At 43.7% G+C, this 18,426-nt stretch overlaps 1 protein-coding gene across 1 annotated transcript; it reads left to right on the forward strand.

Moving 5' to 3' along the window:
• The first annotated feature begins 2,330 nt into the window (after window positions 1–2,330).
• On the forward strand, window positions 2,331–9,105 carry LOC123019362 (vomeronasal type-2 receptor 26-like). The gene is made up of 4 exons (XM_044422188.1): window positions 2,331–2,447; window positions 5,681–5,890; window positions 6,928–7,054; window positions 8,204–9,105. The coding sequence occupies exons 1-4, from the start codon at window positions 2,331–2,333 to the stop codon at window positions 9,103–9,105; spliced, it is 1,356 nt and encodes a 451-aa protein (XP_044278123.1).
• Window positions 9,106–18,426: the final 9,321 nt, after the last annotated feature.

An 18,426-nucleotide genomic window follows, 5' to 3' on the forward strand; every position in this document is an offset into this window, starting at 1 on the left:
TATAGATGGGACAAAATACTAAAGAATTGATTTTAAATTTATTAGCAGTAAGATTAATAATATCAAGGAACTGAAAAATAACAGGTGAATATCAAATAGTTAACTGATATAAAGAAGTCTGGAATATAGCTATTAATACTAGGTTAATTTGCAATATTAAATGGAAAAAAAGGTTTAATATGGTAGGAATGTCATGAGTGGAGACAGCTGGACCTGGGAGTCAGACTCGATGGCCCAGGAGGCCCCTTCTGTCGTGTGGCTGGAGCACTCATCCCACACACTCACACAGAAGCTGGCAGTTAGAGTTTTAAATCTTTTATTCTAAGAAATTTCAAAGCTACGCGTGCAATAAACAACAAAGGAACTTGTAAAGAAGATGTTAATGGCGAAGTTGTCTCCTCCTTCTGAGGGAGATCAGATTACGAAACACTCTTGACCCATCTCAGGCACCCCTCCTGGGGCGGGTCAGACAAGTCTTGCCATTTCCACAGTAACCGGTTCACCTCCCTCTGCCCTCATTCCTTTATCAGTTTCTTCTGAAAACTGCTCATCTCCCCTGCCTGAAAAACTTCATCAGAGTCAGAGGGCGGAGGGCGGGTGAGTTGTACAATGGGCACCAGGTAGAAATTTTCCTGCTCTGGGGCTTGATTCTTGCAGGGAGCATCCTACTCTCTCATGTGCACCAACGACTCCTCTGAGTTGTCACGCACAACATCTTCTGACTCTGTTTCTATGTTTCCGTGTTTGGTGAGTAAAAACAAACTGCACAGGATTCACTCAGATTCCATGGTTCTTTCAGAAGAGGTCATACAAATATACCTCCGAGTTGTTATGACTTATGAGTCCTTTCACCCAGCCATGCCATATTGCCCGGTGCTGCTGACTTACACAGCTGCAACTCTCTCTCCAGCTATCCACTGGGGCTAACGAAGGTTTGTCCAAGCCTGGATGCCATAATGGAAAATGGGGCTCATATTTACACTGGTAAAATGGCAGAGTGTAGCAACAACAAGGAAGTCCAGCTGCCCACAGAAAAACACTGAATGATTTTTAAAAAAAACGTGCTTTCTTCTACCTCAAAGAGCCAGGGACTTTTCTTAATTTTCTATCTGGCCTTTCTCAAATTACAGTAATTCCTGAGCGAACCCCCAAGGATTTCTGTCCAGAAGTGTATAATGAGGAAAGCTAGAGAAAGCCTTCTTCATATGAATGTGCTCTGTGCCCTTCCAGGTTGGTCCTCTTGCTTGCTCTCTCCCTGCTCCTTGATGAGATCTGGCACCCCTGCTGGGGCTTCTAAAGTTGCCCCATTGCAGCTTCTGCTCAGTCACTGGACCAGGAGGGAAAGTCCATTTCTCCTCCTGATGCTGCTGCTTCTGCTGCTTTGGCTTCTGCCACAGGTCACCCAGAACATGATGCAGACCAAGTGCCCCTTGACCAGACCGAATGAATGGAAAGGCTATTACAGGCCAGGTGACTTCATTGTTGGTGGGAATTTACTGCTTGGCAGCTACTCCTATGCAAACACAGAAGAATTTCATACTTTAGACACAGGAGAGATCCTCTTTCTTCCAGCGTATGTTTCCGGGAGGGGTTTGGGAATGTGGCTTGCCTGCTTTGTTTCAGAGGGGAGGTCCATCCAGGGATCAGCAGCTGTGATGTCCAAAATGCCCTGAATGGAGCCATTGCTCTCAAAGGCTTGGGACACCTGCATCAACTCAAAATGACCCACAGAGGGTTGAGGGTTCTTCTCCTTCCAAGAGATTTCATGGAGGGAACAGAGGGAAACAAATGGATTTCTGGTTGAAAATCTGGTAATCACTGAGCAGTATCCCTTGTTAATTGTTTTTGTATTTTGGGATTTGGGGTAAGCCATTTTGGAAGCAATAGGATGCTGATAGGGAGCGCATAAAAGTGAAAACAGATACTAGATAAATGTGAAGAATTCAATTCTTTAACACAACAAGGTTCTTATAAAATGACTCTAACTAGACTGTGTCCATATATGAATTTGACTATCTCTGAATCTCTGGCTTTGGTCTGGAAGCTGTCTTCTATGTACTAAGAGGGACTCACCAGAGGCACATTTTAATGCTTCACTTCTCATAGTTCTACTGGTATCATCAACCACCTCCCTATGCCACTCTCATCACTGCAGGACGATAATCAAGAACTTCCAGCACTTCTTGGCCTTTGCATTTGCCATCACTGAGCTCAACAAGGATCCAACACTCCTTCCCAATACAACAGTGGGCTTCCTCATCTTTCAGAACATGGATCTTATGAGAAGGATACATGAGAATAACCTCGCTCTACTGTCCACTCAAGGGCGAATGGTTCCCAATTATAAATGTGACAGGAAGGATAAACTGCTCTCTGTTATTGGGGGTCTTGACTCCAAAACCTCAAGAGAGATCGCTTCCCTCATGGGCATCTACAAGATCCCACAGGTAGAGAGGTTCATCTGGAGACAAGTTCAGAAGCACTATGATACATAGGCTAATGTAAAAAAGTTGATTTCCCCATGCAGCAGGTGCATTGATTTCATCCTAGATTAGTGGGATGCAGGCTTCTGAGTTTGTTTTACCTGCCGCATGATAATTTTGGTGGGACTAATCCTTGCAACAATGGGTGTATCATTCAAGAAAATGCTTTTGATTGCTGACCTAGCAATCAAAAGCATTGATTGCTAGGTGAGACCTTTGGTCTGATCCAGCATGACTATTTGGTATGTTCTTATGTCCACTGAAACTAGACTGTGTTTCAGCAACAAGCATGAGGATCTGACCCAACAATATTTGGTGGTGTGGCAGTACAGGGATGATGGCAATGAGCAGCAGTAGGAGAACAATTCCCTCCAACAGTATGCCCTGTTTGTGTGTGGTGTTGCATTCTCACATAGACTGGCTGCAGGGTGCCAAGGATCATATTTGGCAAGGGTGCTTTAACACCCCAGGTCTCATTTTGAATGTTAACAGAAGGGCCTTTTGTTGGCTGTGGGGAGAAATGGTGCCAGGATTGATTCTCTGGGACAATACCCAGAATGTGTGAGGGGGAGAAAATAAAAGACATCCCACAACTCAACTTTGCTCTCAGGCATCCATTTTAGAATTGGGTGCCTTCCTTCAGTATGACAGTCCAGACATCTGGAACCAGTTGCTGGTCTCCTCACAGGGGTTGCCATAAAATATGTGCTGGTTGCACATTGTGATGCTGTAGACTAACTGGACATTCCTTCCCTCAGCTTGGGTATGGCCTGGTTGACAATGTTCAGGGAGAGAAAAGTGAATTTCCATCCTTTCATCGGATTGATCACAATGACATTCCTCAGCATAAGAGCTTAGTCTGGCTGCTACTGCATTTCCACTGGAACTGGGTTGGGCTGATGGCTCACAATGATGATCGTGGCAAAAAGTTCATCCAGACTCTGACACCAATGCTCCAGAAGGAGGACATCTGTGTGGCTTTTACTGAGATGTTCAACCCAACCCACCCTCTGTATCAGCATCAGGTGCAAATGGGTTTGGTTCCGAATTCTTGGTTTGAGCCCCAAGTCATTGTTCTATTTGGGGATACAAGTGCTATACAACAATTAACGGTGCTATTAAGGAATCATGTAGAAAGGACCAAGACCCCATTTTGGAAAGTTTGGATCCTGACCTCCCACTGGGAAATGGCTGCAGCACAAGCTTCTTCTCGTGCACAATATGAGAAAACCATCCATGGTGCTTTGCATTTCAGAATTCATAGGGGGGATGTGCCAGCATTTACACATTTTATCCTGGCTTTAGATCCACTCCAGCCACAAGGAAATGTCTTCCTGCAGGAATGGTGGGAACTGGCATTTGGCTGTGAGTTTCCATATGCAGGCCAAAGCCCTGAATGGGGAAGAAGACTATGCACTGGGAAGGAGAGGCCAGAGGCCTTGCCATACTACAAGTTGCAAATTAGCATGACCACTCGCAGCTACAACATTTACAACAGCGTGTATTCTGTGGCACATGCATTGCAAGGAGTATTTAGATCAAAACATGGAACAATGAGTGAAGGCAAGAGACTTCTGAACATTCAGCCTTGGCAGGTATAGGCCTCTTTCCAGTTGGTCAATCCAATTTAAGAGTTCTGATGTCAATTTCCCCCCCCCCCCATCTGGGAGAAAAGGCTGAGCATGGCAGAATGAATGTTGGTGCATTCTCAATATCCTAAGGAAGATGCTCCCCTTGGATGCTCTTCTACTGGCATTATTTCCTTAAATGAACATAGAAAAACAGTAATGGTTGCAGACACACATATGGGTTCTGTGAAAGTTGTGCCTTCAGCATGGTGGAATGTGGATTTTGGAAAGGGAGGAATCAAGCAATCTGCATCCCAAATCAACTTCCGGTCTACATACCTGCTTTCCTCAATGTTCTTTCCCTTTTATTAAGTGATTTTATTGCTTTCTTAAAGGAAGTGAAATGCAAAGAAAAAAAATGTGAACAAGCAATAAGAATGCCAGGGGATTTTACACAAATATAACATACAGTTTCAAAACCTGGTAAATTTCCCAAAAAGTAAAGATTTCTATCTTTATTTGATTTTTTATTTATTTATTTTTTTAATATCCTGCCTTTTTCCTACAAAGGGCTCAAGGCAGCTTACATCATTCTCCTCCTCCATCTTATCCCCACAACAACAACAACCCAGTGAGGTAGGTTGGGCTGAGAGTCTGTGACTGGCCCAAAGTCACCCAGTTGGCTCCATGGCTGAGTGGGGACTAGAACCCAGATCGTCTGAGTCCCAGTCCCATGCTCTTAACCACTACACCCCACTGGCTCTCAATCAGTACTTTCTTGAAGCTTATAAATATACATGTAGTTTTTTAAACCAGTAAGTTGAGACAATTATTAATGATTGCATAAGATTTACATTGGAATGCGGATCATCAACAATATTTTTTCAGGTTCCATTTGGTTCCCTGTTTATTGAACTGCATATAATAGCATTTCCATTTATCATTCAATTCTACAATAAGTTTTCTGTTTATGTAATTAGTTAATTTTGGCATAACTGCGTACTCAGACCACTTATTTTTCCAGTCTTCGGTTGTTGGACATTCTGATGTTTTCCATTTAGAAGCCATCATAATTCTTGCTGCAGTTGTCATGTACTTAAAGATCTCCAATCTTCTTTCTTGATAGCTGGCTGAGGACTCTGTTGTGTTCATCTCTTTGCTTTTCTTGGCAAAGCTGCTCCGGTCATCTCTCAATAAGCTGAACTTGTGTTGGGATTCTGATGAGATTCTGGTCCAATTTTGCACTGGAGTCATCTCTTCATTTTGTTCCAATTGAACCTCTAAATGTCTTTGCCTGGTTCAATTCATGGCAAAGGCTGCATCCTATAGGGTGTTAGGACACATTTTCCTGGCTTCACATCAGGATTGTTTTCATCTTTTCTCCACTGTTTCAATGTGTAGATGAGGAGATATTTATACAGTTAGTATTCCAGGCCATGCTCTGATCTGCTTAGGAAACAAGCTCTGAAAAATATTCTAGAACTTGACACATGAATTAATCTTCAGCAAAAAAGCTAAACAATGGGAAAGACCAAACCAAACTCTCAGAACATAATGAATGTGCCGCATGTTTGAAGACACCAGAACTCATTTGCAATTGCTCAATTTTCTTGGTCTCTTCAATTCCAGATTCTTGCCTCCTTGAAGAATGTCCGGTTTAACAACAGTGTTGGAGATGAAGTCTCTTTTTTTGGGAATGGCAAGAGATATGATATCCTGAACTGGATTGTCTTTCCAAATTTGTCTTTTGCTCCTGTGAAAGTAGGAGATGTGGATCTGGAAGCTCCCTCAGGACAAGAGTTCACCATTCATACTGATGCAATTGTGTGGCCTACACAGGTGGGGTTCAATGTCCCAATGTCATGTGAGAACTAAAGAATTCTGAATTTCTATCCCTTGAGACAATAGTGTTTCTCCCATTAAGAGACATACTAAGGCCTGCTAAGTTGAAAGAGAGGTTGTTAATTCAGTATTGGAAAAGAAGGGAAAAATCAGAGGAGATGACTTGAGTATGATTTCCAGCGGGTTGTCATGGAACAGTGAGTTGATGTTGCAATGGTGGATGTTGTATTGTCTGAATGCAGTCATACTAACTAACCATCATTTCTTAAGCATGAGCACCCCACAGTTCACCACCAAACAACAAGCCAAGTGTTCTCTTCATGGGCTGGTCATGGGTTGCTCATTCAGGTTGGTTCAGTCAACCCATTTTTCAGTAGCCATGATTCAGTGTGAGCCCCTGAAGTCCCACTCAACCCCTGAGTGGGAGTTCTTGTGTTTCTGGGCCCAGTCATAGTTGCTGTACAGATGCTCCCAGGATGGTCTCCAGGATGTCTATAAAGGGCTTGAAAAAGAGCCCATGGGTGAGGTACCAGAGAGGTGTTGCCATTCCTGTTCTGCCTAGTGCACCAAGGATCTGACTCAGGTGAAGACAATTTCTGACATTCCTGCTTCTGCACCAACACGTTTTATACTATTCTCCAACCAGGAGTCCAACATGAGTGTAGTGGAAGGAAAGGAGGGGCCACACTCAGACAGGAATCTGCACCTGACGGCCTTCTCCAAGCAAACAGAGACAAGGAGCCCCCGCTTCTCCCTACTGAGTGGTGTGAAGCACTTCAAGGGAGAGGGAAGATAATTACAGGTGGATCCACCCCCTTGACTTTATTGGGATACAGCACCTTCCACCATTCCTCTTGCTGTTTTCTATCAGAGCCCAGTCATCACAAGAGACCAGCAAGGATCCTCTGGCCCTCTGAATGGGCAACCCATCCACTGGGTCATGCAAAACTCCACTGAGGAACCCATGTAACTGTTGAGTAGCAATGCACTGTTCAGAGCACTTCATCTCATCCAGATATTGGTTTCTCTTTCAGCTGATACCTTCTGCGAGGTGTGTGGAGCACTGCTCTCCAGGGCACAGGAGAAAGGTTGAAGAGGGGAAGCCGGTTTGCTGTTACATCTGTGATCCTTGTCCAGAGGGGATGGTTTCTAACTGGACAGGTATTGTTGGGAGTCAGAGGAATGATGGTCTTGGGCAATTGTTCTCCAGACTGCTGGCTGCATTCCAGATGCTGATGCCCAATTGGAAGATGAAAGACATTTCAGTGAGATTGGGAAGGATGGGCAAGGTCAAGATTCTGCGATGCACGAGGGGAAAGAAGAGGTGATTATCTCAAGCCTAGGGGCTTTGCTGAGCCAGGCAGTTCCTGGGAACAGCCAAGATGTACAGTCAGTGGGAGGGGTCTCTGAGGATCAGGAGTTCTATGATGCAGGCCAGTTCACCCCCTGCTATTGACCCTCTGGGTCAGCCTTGAAGCCCTTTGGCTCGAGTGTTCACCGAGCAAGTGCTGAGCAGTCTTGCAAGAACTGAAGCATATTGTCTCCGCATCATCATACTATTACTTACTTACTTACGGCGTGGACTCTCTACCTTTTCTAAGAGAGAAAAGGTAGAAAGACCACACCGTAAGGCCACACCATAAGTAACTACTTACTTACGGTGTGGTCTCTCTACCTTTTCCCCTTTTCTCCTAAGCTTCTGCAGAGTGCCCAGGAGGCATGGTTGTGAGAATATTTAACTGGGGCTCAGGAGATATGGGTTCTGGTGCCTATTTGGTTAGGGAGCCCAGCAAGTGACTTTGAGCAAGCCACTTGCTCTCAGCCTAAGTTACCTCACAAGGTTGCTATGAGGATACAGTGGAGGCAAGGTGAAAGTTTATGGAGGTCACCTCGGATTGCTTGAAGGGAAAAGGTGAGGAATCAATGTGATAAATGATAAATGCATGCAGATCATGACTGGTATTTTGAACATTCTTTGCCCCTTTGAAAGGCAATGCAAGGAATTCATTGGGAACATAAGTGATTCATTTCCTACAGTTGCCAAAAGTTGTTTTCTAGTTAAAGCAATTGTGGTATTTTTTTCCCTTGCATGGAATTGAGCATGAGTCCAGTACAGGGGTTCATGTGATACAAGGGAGAAAAAAAATATTTCGCATTTTCTCTGACTCTACCCTCATGATAACCAAGTACAGAAATTGAGCCAATGCGTAAAACAAATTAGAGAAACCTTCTTAGAGGGTTGAACGAAGTCATATAACATGAATGCCCTTTTCCTATCTGAGATGCTTCAATAGCCACTGATCATTTCAGATGCTGATCGATGCATCCCATGCCCAAAGGATCAACATCCCAACAAGAGCCAGGACCAGTGCATTCCCAAGAAGATCCACTTCCTCTTCTATCAAGAGGCCCTGGGGGTTGTTTTAGCTTCTCTGGCTTTTCTCCTCACCCTGGTCACTTCTCTAATGCTGGCAATTATCATCATCCACCATGACACACCCATTGTCAAAGCCAACAACCAAGACCTCACCTACATCCTCCTCATCTCTCTCTTGCTCTGCTTCCTCTGCTCCTTCCTTTTCATTGGTCGACCAACAAAGGTTGCATGTCTTCTCCGACAAGCTGCTTTTGGCATCACCTTCTCTGTTGTTGTTTCTTCCATTTTGGCAAAAACTATCATGGTGATCCTGGCTTTCATGGCCACCAAGCCAGGAAACATGGCCAGAAAACTCTTGGGGAGACTTCTGACAACCTCCATTGTGCTGGTCTGTTCCCACATCCAAGCTGTGATCTGTGTTGTTTGGTTGGTGACCTCCCCCCCCTTCCCAAACTTGGACTACCATTCCATGGCTGGGGAGATTGTTGTAGAATGTAATGAAGGCTCAGTCACGATGTTTTACATAGCCTTGTCTTACATGGGCTTCCTGGCCCTCAGCAGCTTCATGGTGGCTTTCCAAGCTAGAAAACTGCCTGACAACTTCAATGAAGCCAAGTTCATCACCTTCAGCATGCTGGTCTTCTGCAGTGTTTGGGTCTCCTTTGTGCCCACCTACCTGAGCACGAAGGGGAAAGCCATGGTGGCCGTGGAGGTCTTCTCCATCTTGTCTTCTGGGGCTGGTCTTCTGGGGTGCATCTTTCTCCCTAAATGTTACATTATTGTGCTGAAGCCCAATCTGAACACTAAAGACCATCTCATGAGGAAAAAAAAGTGAAGGCATTTCACATTTCAGAGCATGTCCTGTTTTTCTAGTTCGCCAAGCCAAGCCAAGCCAAGGCAAGCCAAGGCAAGCCAGTAATAGATATATGTAAAACAATGGGGCCCCTTTGCCCTCTGCTGAGCCATTTCCTTCCACCAGGAGATTCAAACACTGGACTGTATTGCAATATATTCCTAATTTTCATCTTTAACTTGTAGAACCGTTTTAAAATCAAGTTTATAGTCTCTTAGGAATTACTGTATGTATGTCTGCATACACAAGCACATGCCATATGCATTGTGGCACCTGAAATACAAACTTGCATTATGCTTTTTGCATCTCAAATCTTTTTGAGATTATTCTACTTTGGTACCTCTGTATGATGCATGTTTGGACCCAGGTCCTCTTTGAGAAGTGCAAGACCTTTTGTTGGTGTGCAACATCCATGTGGCTTAAGCTTAAGACCTTCCATGTGATAGCACAGAGAACTTTTCAGAAATCTGATATTGGAGCTTAAGGAGTCTTCCACCTTCCTCCTTCAGAAACTTCCTAAGAATGTTTTCTCTCCTCAAAGCATGGAATCTGGGACTTAGCAGAGTCCACAGAAGGATTGTCTGCTTTGTGAAGGGTTACCATCTCAGATTCTGTCAGCAAATATTATCTAGGTATACTTTTCCCATTGAACTCCCCTGATATCTATTTTTAAATTGGTTGTTTCCCCGTCTCAGTATGGGAACAAAAAGAAAAATGCAACTCCAGGTTGGTAACAGGCTGCTGAAACAGGCACTACAAAACTATACTAAAGAGCTTAACAATCTTTTAACAAGGAGAAAAAAGATCCATTGTGGTCCAACTAGGCAGAATTTGGGCTCTAGGGAATCTTCCACCTGGGTTGATTTAGAAACAAGAGTCTAACCAAAACTGGCAAAAACTCAGCCCTTAAAGGGCTACTAAAAGCCTGGCCCTGTAAGAACAGTTTTAGACTAAAGATGGGATTCCTGATCTGATCAGGAACCCTTGTTGCAAGCTATAATTCCCACGTATGCCATAGAAATGCCCATGTTCCTGTCCTGAAGGTTCTTTTTTGTGCTGTTTTTTTTAGCCCCTATTGTTTCACTCTAATGTCACTGAGCAGGTACCCCCCCCCCCGCCACAACTTTGTATGTAACTGATAGTTTGTAAAAGCATCCTGTACAGACCCCACCAGGGTATTCTCTTCATGGGCTGCCTACACACCACATGTGTTTCCGGCATGTCCAAATAAACTGTAAATGTTCTTTCGATAGGACACCCCCAGCGGACCTGCTGTCTCTGGTTATTCTTGTCACCAGTCCCTAGGTGTGTACACAGGATGGTAAACCCAGGAATTATGAAGCATGACTGTGCCACAGCCAAATTCCTCTTTCCCTCAGCTGTCAATCTAGGCTAATGAGTTCAGGAAAGGCTTGGACTCCATTTGTACTGAGGTCCTTAGTGACACACAGGCCCATGACTCAGATCTGATAATTAATTAAAATCCTTTGACCTCTCTGCCTCTTAGAGAAACCATCAAGCAAAGGATATATATGTGTGTGTATATATATCCTTTGCTTGTTTATACACATGTAATTATATATTTTATATATATATATATATATATATATATATATATATATATATGTATATATATATAATTTGTCCTGTCTTCCATGATTACAATGGGATCTCAGGCTTCTGCAGTTGTGATTGTTTTGCTACCCTGGATTTGTGACAATGACAGTAATGTTGGATGGATGGATTTCTCTGTGGATGTCCATCCAGAAAGTCAATAACAATGCAATCTGGACTTAGTAAAAAAGGATTACTAAAGAATGAATGCCAAAGGGCATTCAAATGTCTTGCATGATTGCATGATTATAAATGGCAACAGGATGTTGTTGAAGATTTTAGGTATCACCTTCAAATGAAAATTCAAGAAAGAAACCTTTGGGGGTTTTTTTCGTACAAAACTATTCCAGAATCCTTGCACATAAGGGGGTTTTAGAGAATAGTGCCTGTGTATTTTTGTTGATCACCCCCTCAGATACAAAAGGATAGAAATGGAACAAAAGCAAGACAACAGTCCAGCACAGGCATGTCCAAAGTCCAGCCCGGGGACCAATTGCGGCCCATTTTCAAATTTTGAGAGGCCCGCAGCCTCTTCTCCCTGCCAGCTCAGCCTGTCACTCATCCTCACAGGCCTGCGTTTTTCCCTTCACTGAGCAGTGGTTTCCACAGCTGTCCCCTGCTGCCTCCTGCTCCTTCAAGGCTGGTGGTTCACCAGAAGTTGACAGTAGACCTGAGTCAGCACTCTTGCCGTGTGACCCTTGTGACACAAGGCTTGTGTGCCCATTTCTAAAATGGCGACTGTAACTAAAAAAAGGAAAGTTGACATCAAGGGCCGCTGCTTCCAGGACAAGTGGAAATTGGAGTATTTTTTCACTGAAATATGAAACAACTGTGTCTGCCTAATTTGCCAAGAGACTGTGGCTGTTTTCAAGGAATTCAATATCAAGAGGCACTACCAGACGAAACATGCTAACTACAACAAGCTAACTGGGAACGAACGTGGCGAAAAATTGAAGGAACTGGAAGCTGCTTTAATGGCACAGCAGCGGTCTTTCACAAGAGCCCATGAGTCAAATGAAAATGCCACAAAGGCAAGCTATGAGGTGGCAACGCTGATTGCCAAGCACTGCAAAGCTTTTACTGAGGGTGAATTTATTAAAGACTGCTTGATGAGAATGGTGGAGAAAATTTGTCCTGAGAAGAAGCAAGAGTTTGCCAATGTTTGCCTGGCTCATAACACTGTGGTACGGAGAATTGAAGACATTTCATCTGATATTAAGAGACAGTTAGAGACAAAAGGAGTGGAGTTTGACTTTTTTTTGTTAGCCTGTGATGAAAGCATGGATACATCTGACACTGTTCAGTTACTGATTTGAGAAGAGTGGACAGTGACATGAATGTGAGTGAAGAGCTACTTGACCTCCAGAGCCTTAAGGACCAAACAAGAGGAACAGATTTATTTGTTTCTGTTTGTTCCGCTGTAGATGACATGAAACTACCATGGAATAAAGTCACTGGGATTCTTACAGATGGCGCACCTGCCATGGCTTGCAAGCAAAGTGGATTATAAACCCTAGTCTGTAACAAAGTCAGCGAAGAAGGAGGCAAAGCTATAAAACTCCACTGTATTATTCACCAACAAGTTCTCTGTGCCAAACATCTGAAATAGGATCATGTTATGAAACCAGTGATGAAGGCTATTAATTATATTCGCTCCAAAGCCCTGTGCCACCATCAGTTTCAACAGTTTCTACTCGACATCCAGGCTGAATACGGAGATGTTGTGTATCACAACGAGGTAAGATGGCTCAGTCGGGGGTCTGCACTGCAGCGCTTCTACTCTTAGGGAGGAAATCGGACAATTCTTGGCAAAAAAGTGACAACCGATGCCAGAGCTATCTGATCCTGTTTGGCTGGCTGATTTTGGATTTTTAGTTGACATAACACGACATCTGAATTTGCTGAAAACGAGACTTCAGGGGCGAAATGCAGTGGTAAGCCAACTGTATTCACATATCAAAGCCTTTGGGACCAAGCCGCTCCTTTTCCAAATGCACCTGTCACAAATGCAGCCCAAAACCAAACATTTCCCATCGCTGCAGGAAATAATGACCAGTTTTCCACAGAACAATATGAGTGCGCAAATAAGGAGGTATGAAGCAGACATCGCATCTCCGGCTGAGGAGTTTCAACAGCGCTTTCAGGATTTTGCAGCTATTGAAAAGGAGATCACGCTTTTTTCATCTCCTTTCTCTGTGGACGCTGATGACGCTCCAGACCACCTGCAGCTGGAGCTCATTGAGCTGCAGTATGATGCCAAGTGTCGCAGTCGGCACCAACAGCTCCCTCTTGTCAACTTTTACTGCCAGCTGGATAAAGACAGGTTCTAAGAGATTTGAACATTTGCTAAGAAAATGCTGAGTTTGTTTGGTTTGACATACTTGTGCGAGAAGACATTCTCAGTTATGAACATTAACATGAACCGCGTGAGGACGAGACTAAGTGACTTTCACCAGCATGACATCTTGCGCATCAAAACCACTGTTTTTGAGCCAGACCTGGCCTATATAATGCAGTCAAGATCTCAGTATCACCCTTCACATTAGTGCAGTTAAGTTATTCGTTTAGTCTTTCATAAAATAGTTCATTTGCATTTAATGTTAATGGTTCAAACAATGTCAGGTTGAATGGTCGGCCCCCACACATTTCCACCTCACCAAATCTGGCCCTTCTTGCAAAAAGTTTGGACACACCTGGTCTAGCATAACAGTGTAGAAGCAATATTTTTAATGCAATAGGTGTGTGGAGGTTGTTACAAATACTACTAATCCCTCCCCACTGCCCACATAAACACCTCTTACAAATCATCAACACATCAAAAAGTACAACCAGAAGCATCTTCCTCTTATCTTCCACTGTGTTGACTTTGGCTTTTCTGTCAGTTGATTTGAGATTTGTGCAAAATTTGGCCTCCTCTCTGGAGTTTCTGAAATGCATGCAATTTGTGCAAATGGGTAACAGGACACCTAAATTTTGCACACATTGTCCCTGGCATAATACACAAATTGTGACCCATTTAAAAAGGGAGGTCTGCTTGTTAGCTTGACTCACATCAGGTTCAGCCAATGCCAGCACAGAGGTGATGCAATGGCATAGCTAAGAAATTCAATTGGATTTTCACCACCTAATGAGATTCCTCATCCATCCCTACCTCTGGCTTTCCTTCCTCTTTGACCAGAGTTTCATAATAGAGGGAATGGGGGAGAAAAAAAGCTACTTTGGAGGAATGTATCCAGGGGAACAATGTTGACAGTATTGGGGTGCTGGAAGCTTCTCAGGGACACCATCACTTGCTCCTTCATCCTGATCTTGCCAGTTAAATGCACAAAAGACTGACAGCCTACTAATTTTTGGCACAATCACCATCCAATTTCTCCATTTCCTCCTGGAAGTCTCAATAGTTCTTCTTTACACATCTTGCATTTCCTCCTGGAGAGCAACTCAAATTTTTGTGTGAGAAACCACCACTTTCTCCTCCATCCTGAGTGTCCTGAGCTTGGCCCTCCACTTCCTGCCTTGAGGCTCTGAAAAACCAGACAGCAAAGCGGATCTTTACTGGTGCTTTGCAACTACAAGACAAAGCAACCCTAAGAACCCTCTCGTGGTTTTGGAAGTTTATTCTCTGCTCAGGTCAAGAAAGTTGAACTCAATCTGGAGACCCTATCACTTTCAAGATTTCTGAGAGCTTACATTCAGGGTGGCTTCTACACAATCTATGCAAGATCTATGCAAGCCCTCCAGCTGGTCAGCTCATCTCTCCTATCACCTCAGCATGGGGTCATAAACCAGGCAAAGAACTCTATTCTTGGAGCTCTTCTTTCCCTTGCTGCTTTCCTGGTTGATGTGAGAACCTGTGGGCAGCAACTTTGAAAACACTTTAACTGTGCATCTCCCTGAGTTCACAGGTCTCCGATCTACACTTCTTCAAGGTTTCATCCTCCTCCAGATGCCCTGTCATTCTGACCCACCAAGACCTTGTCAGAGATAGCTAGCATACCCTCCTGTGTATGCTATCATATTGCCCTCCTGTGAACTCTTTCCTATAGAATAGAATAGTGACAAAAGGCATTTCAATCTAAAATAACTTGTTGTTAGTCACGAAGACGTGTCCAACCCATCATGACCCCATGGACAACATTCCTCCAGGCCTTCCTGTCCTCCACCATCCCCCAGAGTCCACTCAGGTTCAGACCAACTGCTTCAGTGACTCCACCTAGCCACTACATTCTTTGCTGTCCCCTTCCTCTTTTGCCATCTATAGTTCCCAACAATTAAGGTCTCCTCCAGGAAGTCCTTCCTTCTCATTAGGTAGCCAAAGAATCTGAGTTTCATCTTCAGTATCAGGCCTTCTAAAGAGCAGTCAGGGTTGATCAACTCTGGGACAGACCAGTTTGATCGCCTTGCGGTCCAAGGGATTCGCAGGGGTCTCCTCCAGCACCACAATGCAAAGGCCTCAATCCTTTGGCGCTCACCCTTCCTTATGGTCCAGCTATCACAGCCATACACTGCAACTGGGAAAACCATAGACTTGACTATACACACTTTTGTTGGCAGGGTGATGTCTCTGCTATTTAAATCTATGCTGTCTAGATTTACCATAGCTTTCCTCGCCAGGAGAGAGCGTCTTTAAATTTCTTGACTGCAGTCCCAATCTGCGGTGATCTTGGAGCCCAGGAAAATAAAATCTGTCACTACCTCCATTTCTTCCCCATCTATTTGCCAGGAAGTGAGAGGACCGGATGCCATGATCTTAGTTTTCTTAATGTTGAGTTTCAAGCCAACTTTTGCACTCTCCTCCTTCACCCGCATCAAGAGGCTCTTTAGTTCCGCTTCACCTTCTGCCATGACAGTGGAATCATCTGCATATCTGAGGTTGTTGATATTTCTCCCAGCAATCTTAATTCCAACTGGTGATTCATCGAGCCCCACCTTTCTCTTGATATGCTCTGCATATAAGTTAAATAGGCAGGGTGACAGTATATAGCCTTGCCGAACTCCTTTCTCAATTTTGAACAATCAGAGGTTTTGTGTCCAGTTCTCACTGTTGCTTTGTGACCTGCATATAGTTTTCTCAAGAGACAAATAAGATGGTCAGGTACTCCCATCATTTTAAGAACTTGCCACGATTTGTTGTGATCCATTCAATCAAAGGCTTTAGCATAGTCAATGAAGCAGAAGTAGATGTTTTTCTGGAACTCCCCAGCTGTCTCCATGATCCAGCGTATGTTGGCAATTTAATCTCTAGTTCCTCTCCCTCTTTGAAATCCTGCCTGTACTTCTGGCAGTTCTCTGTCCTCATGCTGCTGGAGCCTAGCTCGTAGGATTCTGAGCATAACTTTGCTAGCATGTGAAATGAATGCAATGTTGTGGTAGTTTGAACATTCTTTGGCATTGCCCTCCTTTGGAATTGGAATGTAAACTGACCTTTTCCAATCCTGTGACCACTGCTGAGTTTTCCAAATTTGCTGGCATATTGAGTGCAGCACTTTTACTGCATCGTCTTTTAAGACTTTGAATAGCTCCACTAGCTTTGTTGTTGCTCAGACTTCCTAAGTCCCATTTGACTTCACATTCCAAGATGTGTGGCTTGAGGTCAGTGACCAGCACATTGTGGTTATCAGGGACATTAAGCTCTTTCTTGTATAGTTCCTCCGTGTAACCTTGCCACCTCTTCCTAAGCTCTTCTGCCTCTGTTAGGTCACTGCCATTTTGATCCTTTATCATGCCCATCTTTGCATGAAATGTTCCCTTCATATCACCAATTTTCTTGAAGAGGACTCTGGTCCACCCTTTTCTATTGTTTTCTTCTATTTCTTTGCACTGTTCATTTAAGAAGGCATTCTTATCTCTTCTAGCTATTCTCTGGAATTCTGCATTCAATTGTTTGTATCTTTCTCTTCCTCCCTTTCCTTTCATTTCCCTTCATTCCTCAGCTATTTGTAAAACTTCCTCAGACAGCCATTTTGCCTTCTTGCATTTCTTTTTCTTAGCGATGGTTTTAGTTGCTACCTCTTGTACAATGTTGTGAACCTCCATTCAAAGTTCTTCAGGCACTCTGTCTTTCAGATCGAATTCCTTAAATCTATTTCTCACCTCTACTTTATATTTATCAGGGATATGATTTAGGTAATACCTAAGTGGCCTAGTGCTTTTCCCTACTTACTTCAACTTAAGCTTAAATTTGGCAATAAGAAGCTCATGATCTGAGCCAAAGTCAGCTCCTGGTCTAGTTTTTACTGACTGTATCGAGATTCTCCATCTTTGGCTGCAGAGCACATTGTCAATCTGATTTCTGTGTTTTCCGTCTGGTGATGTCCATGTGTAGAGTCGTCTCTTGGGTTGTTGGAAAAGAGTGTTTGCTGTTACCATCGTATTCTCTTGATAAAATTCTACCAGCCTGTGTCCAGCTTCATTTTGCACTCCCAGGCCAAACTTGCCTGTTATTCCGTTAGTTATCTTTTGGCTTCCTACTTTAGCATTCCAATCCTCCATGAAGGTGAGGACATCATTTTTTGGTGTTAATTCTAGAAAGTGTTGTAGGCCTTCATAGAACCAGTCAACTTCAGCCTCTTCAGTACCAGTGGTTGGAGCATAGACTTGGACTACTTTGATTTTGAATGGTTTGGCTTGGATTCGAACTGATATTCTGTCATTTTGGAGATTGTATCCCATTACTGCTTTCCCTACTCTTTTATTGACTATGAAGGTTACTCCATTTCTTCTGAGGGATTCTTGCCCACAGTAGTATACCTGATGGCCATCTGAATTAAATTCACCCATACCTGTCCATTTTAGTTTTCTGATTCCTAAGATTTTGATTTTCAGTCTTGTCAGCTCTTGTTTGACCACATCCAGCTTGCCTTGATTCATGGATCTTACATTCCAGGTTCCTATGGAGTATAGATCTTTGCAGCATCGGACTTTTCTTTCACCCCCAGATACATCTGCAACTGAGTGTTTTTTGGCTTCGACCCAGTCACTTCATTCTTTCTGGCACTACTAGTACTAGCCCTCTGCTCTTCCCCAGTAGCAATTGGACACCTTCCAACCTGAGGGGCTCATCTTCAGGCGTCATATCTTTTTGCCATTTGGTACTGTCCAATGGGTTTTCATGGCAAAGATGCTGGAGTGGGTTGGCATTTCCTTCTCCAGTGGATCACATTTTGTCAGGGCTATCTGCTATGACCTGTCCATCTTGGGTGGCCCTGCACAGCATAGCTCATAGCTTCAATGAGCTATGCAAGCCCCTTCGCCATGACAAGGCAGTGATCCATGAAAGAGTGTGACATCATATAGACAGAGAAACAAATAGTGGTTTCAATATGCTTGTCATTCTTCCTGGCATCAGGGAATGAGTTTACTCACAGGGATGGTTGCAATGAGCATTCCATGCAAGGTCTCACACTGGGACATTTCAGGCAGGAAAGGCTACATGTCCTCAAGAAAGCCAGTGTGGTTTTGTGATTTAGAGAATTCGGGTGGGATTGGAACTCTGGCAGTCTGGGTTGGAGTCCCCACTTAGCCCTGGAGTTCTCTGGGTGACTTTGGGCCACTTACAGACTCTCAGCCCAGCCTCACACAAAGGGTTGTTTTTGGAGGATGCATTTAAGAGGAGGCTGAAAATACTATATTTGCCTTGAGTTCCTTGAATGGAAAAAAAGGAAAGAAGAAAATATTGAATATTGAAGA

The sequence above is a fragment of the Varanus komodoensis genome, unplaced genomic scaffold, assembly GCF_004798865.1.
Source record: "Varanus komodoensis strain SLA01 unplaced genomic scaffold, ASM479886v1 scaffold120, whole genome shotgun sequence".
Taxonomy (NCBI): domain Eukaryota; kingdom Metazoa; phylum Chordata; class Lepidosauria; order Squamata; family Varanidae; genus Varanus; species Varanus komodoensis.

Excerpts from the sequence above, each read along its gene's own strand:
- LOC123019362 (XM_044422188.1), top strand. The coding sequence starts at position 2,331 with ATGGTTCCCAATTATAAATGTGACAGGAAGGATAAACTGCTCTCTGTT. Across the intron at positions 2,448-5,680 it reads GCATCTACAAGATCCCACAG|ATTCTTGCCTCCTTGAAGAA; the intron begins GTAGAGAGGTTC and ends CTTCAATTCCAG. Across the intron at positions 7,055-8,203 it reads GATGGTTTCTAACTGGACAG|ATGCTGATCGATGCATCCCA; the intron begins GTATTGTTGGGA and ends TGATCATTTCAG.